The sequence below is a fragment of the Branchiostoma belcheri genome, unplaced genomic scaffold, assembly GCF_001625305.1.
Source record: "Branchiostoma belcheri isolate BF01 breed outbred unplaced genomic scaffold, Haploidv18h27 scaffold286, whole genome shotgun sequence".
Lineage (NCBI taxonomy): Eukaryota > Metazoa > Chordata > Leptocardii > Amphioxiformes > Branchiostomatidae > Branchiostoma > Branchiostoma belcheri.
The window spans coordinates 10,883-15,622 of NW_017803894.1; the positions used below are offsets into that span (position 1 = coordinate 10,883).

The following is a 4,740-nucleotide window of genomic DNA, read 5'->3' on the forward strand; positions in this document are numbered from 1 at the left end:
TGCGCGAGTACTTCCACGTCTGCGCGAGTACCTTCCACGTCTGCGCGAGTACCACTTCAGAGGGCCGGATCAGTCTGGAAGTCAGAGTGACTGGTTGAATCTCTAGGTGAGAACAATTTGTCTTGTGTTGGATCAAAAGTTTCAACTTGAAACACTCTCCCATCCTCATGCTGTTTCTATTTCACCACAGGGTCCGTACTTCTGGGACTCTGCGCCTGACTGGCCCCGCGGCATTCACGTGCGCGTGTTTGACGAGATCTCCGGGATGCACGTCAGCACGGACAGGTTCGACACCCAGGTCAGCAGGGACGAGAGCCTGCGTCTGGCGGCCTTCATCGACCAGGTTCCCGCCGGGAAAGTCGTGGCGCTGGCGCTGGTCAACACCGCGAACGGCAACCTGGAAGCCACAGCCAAGCAGAAGATAAGGGAACTGGGAAGTGTCGAGGTGGACTCCCTGGCTCGCAGGTACCATGCTGATAAAACTCCTGCTGACAAGCCCCTATCGGTACCCATATTATCACTGTCCCTGTGGCCCCGTTTAGCGTCGGTCACAACCGCCGTACGTGCTTTTGTCCGTAGATTTTTTGGGAGGCTACGTCTGCTACGTTTTTCTGAAAACGTGGGGAAGGAGTGGCATCGACGCACGTCACTCGCACGGTTGCGTACGATGTACGAATGTGGTCTGCACGCCACGTCTGGCCGTGAGCGGTTGCGTGCATCGTACGTTGCGCAAGTGGTAAGTGAGTTGTACGTGCTTACAACGTACGATCTCTGTGCGATCGCAACTTTACCGTAAGAGGGCCGTACTCACACGTGCTGCTTACGTACGTGGCACGCGCGTCGCCCGTACTCGCACGTACGGGAGGTGAATCCGCAGACCGCACGCAGAAAAAGTTTTACATGCACTTTTAAAAAGTCCTACGGCGTGTCTGCGAGCTCCCAAATCCGTAGGATTCCGTACGGAGCTGGTACTCACCACAAACGGATGCCCTACGTTTGCCCACGTTTTTGCACGTAGACAGCACGCAGAAGCACGTACGGCGGGTTGTGACCAACGTTTTACCTGTGTCCTCATGCCCGTCTACGTATAGGTACTTGACTGTGCTCTTAATCAGTTTTATGTATCAGAGGTCTCAGTACTAATTGTTTATGTGGGCGCCCGGGCGAATCTATTTTGCATTTTATACTTCACTGTCCTTTATATGATTAGCAGAGACCATCGGGCCTTATCGGCAAAGTTGCAGATCTACTTCGTCCGATCATAAGGCCACACCGCCTTAATTTTATGGATGACACCCTCTGAAGATCTCCAAACTAGTGCGCGCGGGCGAATAAAAAAAAATCCGGCCAAAAATAAAAAATTCTACTAAACCACTGGAATTGCTGGTATTGTGAATTTGTGGCAGTACTTAGCGACGTATAGCGACGGTCACAACTCGCCGTGTGTGCTTTTTGTCCGTACGTTTTTGTCGTGGCTACGTCTGCTACGTTTTTTCTGCAAACGTAGGGTGGCCGGCCGAGGGAGTACGTCACTCGCACGGTTGCGCAAGGTGTACGTACGTGGTCTGCACGACACGCCTGGCCGTCAGCGGTTGCGTGCATCGTACGTTGCGCAAGTGGTAAGTGAGTTGTACGTGCTTACAACGCACGATCTCTGTGCGATTGCTACGTTGCCGCGTACAGGCCGTACCTACACGTGCGGCGTACGCACGGTTTCCTTATTCACTCGCAAGTTGTAAGTGCGTGCACCTCCTGTTAACTTCATCATCACTAGCCGCCCTGGTGTCTTCCGCGGCCCGTTTCTTTGGGTCTTGTCTGGTAGTCTTCTTCTGAGCCTTCCTGGGCATCTTGGAGACGAGTTGGCAGTCACCCGTCAAGTTGTCTTTATATACTGTAGAGATCAGGTGCGTTGCACGTGCGGAGCACCTGGTATGGTGCACGTGTGTTCTGCGTGGTCATTGAGCAGGTCAACTGGGAAGTGAGGAGTAAGCACGGATGCCGCAAGCACCGTGTGTGGCACGCACGTGCTTCGTGCGCTGTCCGTACAGCAATTGCACGTGAGAATAGTGAAGTTAGACTCACGGAGTCCGTACGTTGCACGCTCATAGGCTGTACGGGGCACGCGCGTCGCACGTACTCGCACGCACGGGTGGTAAATCCGCAGACCGCACGTAGAAAAAGTATTACATGCACTTAAAGTTCTACGGCGTGTCTGCGTGCTCCCAAATCCGTAGGATTCCGTACGGAGGTGGTACTCACCACGCACGGATGCCGTACGATTGCCCACGTTTTTGCACGTAGACAGCACGCAGAAGCACGTACGACGAGTTGTGACCGTCGCTTATCCGACAAGCCGGCACATGCGGAATTTATGAATCGACACCGTACGTATGTACTGAGTTCTTGAGTCGTGGAGCTTCGGTAGCCTGGGTGCCCGGCTCCATATTGTCGCTAACTACCATGGACTACCAAGGCCTAGAGCTAGGCCAGAGCCTCAGTGGACGTGATCTTTTTTTTTTGAGAACAGGCGAAAATCAATGCGCGCGCGGATGTCATCCATAAAATAAAGTCGGTGTGGCCTGATGATAGTAACTTAAATAACGCCATAGCTTCTTGAGTTATGCTGTTGCCATACGTACCCACACCACAGCCTGTACACCATGGCTAAACCTTAAACATACCTTTCAGGCGAGGGTAATAAGAACAGTTACAATTCAGATGCATTAACAGCGGTAATAAACAATTAACAACATAACAAAAGAAGGTAAACAATTCAGATGCATTAATAGAGGTACTGGATGTAATGTTATACATAGAAATATATCGTGAAACGCACATGCATCATGAAAGTTCATCTGTGTTGGTAGTTACATGTTTAGAGTTGAAACTTTTGGCCCAACACTAAAAAGTTATCTCACCTAGAGCTTTCGACCAGTCACTCTGGTCTTTCTCAGTAGACTGACCCAGTGAAGCTTGTCACGTGGCTTCTTTGAAGAGTGACGTCAACACTGGGTCAAAGGTATCTGGTAGACGATGTCGGCCCCCGTCGCGGTTCAATAACCCTTCATTGAGAGTGACGAGTGACTGGTCGAAAGCTCTAGGTTTTTTGTGCTGGACAAAAACTATAAACACACACATACATATACTTGTTGCATTATTTGAACGTCACAGGCAGCCATGGGCGCTGGTCAGTGTGAAGGGTGACCCCAGCCTAGCCGTGGAACAAAAACTTCCGTATGTGGGTACGTACTAGTCTCTTTTGACCATATACACTACAACTGCAACTAGAGAAGTAACATTTGCAAAGCAAATGCATACGGTTTACCTTCGGACATGGTCTGCTCTGTTAATTCTTACTCAAACATATTCACATACATATGCTACTAGAATATGATGACAGGAGCAGAGCAGACCGTGAAATTGCAACATTATGTAACCCAACACCAGTCACCATGGTGACAGGCGTCAACAAATCATGTCATTGGTCAGGTCATAGGTCACTGTTTGGAGAAGAAGAAGAAGAGGAAGAAACAGAGCAAAAACAATATGTTTTCCTTCGGTAAACATAACAATTGGGGTTGGCACAAAGGTACGATGGTAGTAACAGAAAAGTGATTGTTTGGTGGTTGTTAATGAAGACAGCGGAGGATGAAATACATTTTTATTGCCTATTGCACTCATTACAGCACTGAAAGAGACAAGTTATTTGAAATACTAGTAGTCACCTTCATGTTTCCTAGCTTTATTCACCCTTACAGGCAACAAAAATCTGGATGCATGTCTATGAACACCTCATAAGGCCACAGCAAGTAATTTTTATGGATGACATCAGCGCGGGCATTAATTTTCGCCTGATTTTGGAAAAAACAAAACAAAAATTTTGTTGCCCTCTGACAGTGGTCACCATGCCGAAAATTGACAAAGATGTCTGTTGGCATGCCGGAAGGGGGATGGCAGATGACTATGAAGAGAGGAGACAAGAAAAGGCTCTGATTTAATGTTTGGTTTTTTCCTTTGGTGCAGTGATATGTGATGTTGGCTGTGTATATGTGATGTTCCCACTGAATCAAAACCATTTGTACAATGACTGAAACAAAATTTTAAAATGAAGGAATCTTGTTTTTTTCGGCCGCCTTTTTTTCGCCCGATCGCATTAGATTTGGAGTGTGCGGAGGATGTCATCCATAAAATAGTATTTTACCGTCATTTTTAAATTACTATTATTATTATTGTAAATAAATGTTCTTGCAATTAACTCTCGTACATGAATTTGCAATAAAATTTTCTATTTCCCGTCTTGCCCTCCAGATGACCAGACCACCGGCACGGCCACCGCTGCGGTCACTCTTCAGGCGTTTTTCGGTTCTTACGTGGTCACTGCGACTAGTGAATGGCTCGGAGGTGAGGTGTAGTTACTCTCCAAGCAGAGGTTTGGGCTTCGGCTTACTTTTGGTGTCTTTATCGGGCTTTCTTTTTGTACTGGCCCCCGACACGTACACTCAGGCCTATATTGGGCAGATCTTGTGAACTGAAATCTGTAGCCCATCTGTACTTGATGTAATCAAAGAACATACAACAGCTCCTCGGACAGATTACAATTGCCCACTTATCTGTACACCGTAACAGATGCAGCGTATTGCGCCTAACTATTTGCCATGGCGCAGCCAACCATGGTCGAACCAACAGTCCGAAACATTCGGCTGGTAGCCATGCCAAACCTGGCTAACCTGTCTCCCGATA

The 4,740-nt window shown here is 48.3% G+C and overlaps 1 protein-coding gene across 1 annotated transcript in view; it reads left to right on the top strand.

The window, feature by feature from the left end:
• Window positions 1-4,740, top strand: part of LOC109472857 (transmembrane protein 2-like) — a 38,124-nt gene that overhangs the window by 6,527 nt on the left and 26,857 nt on the right. Inside the window, exons 5-6 of the mRNA XM_019772722.1 lie at window positions 3,172-3,242; window positions 4,309-4,401. Coding sequence (XP_019628281.1) covers window positions 3,172-3,242; window positions 4,309-4,401 — 164 coding nt within the window. The remainder of the gene's footprint in view (window positions 1-3,171; window positions 3,243-4,308; window positions 4,402-4,740) is intronic.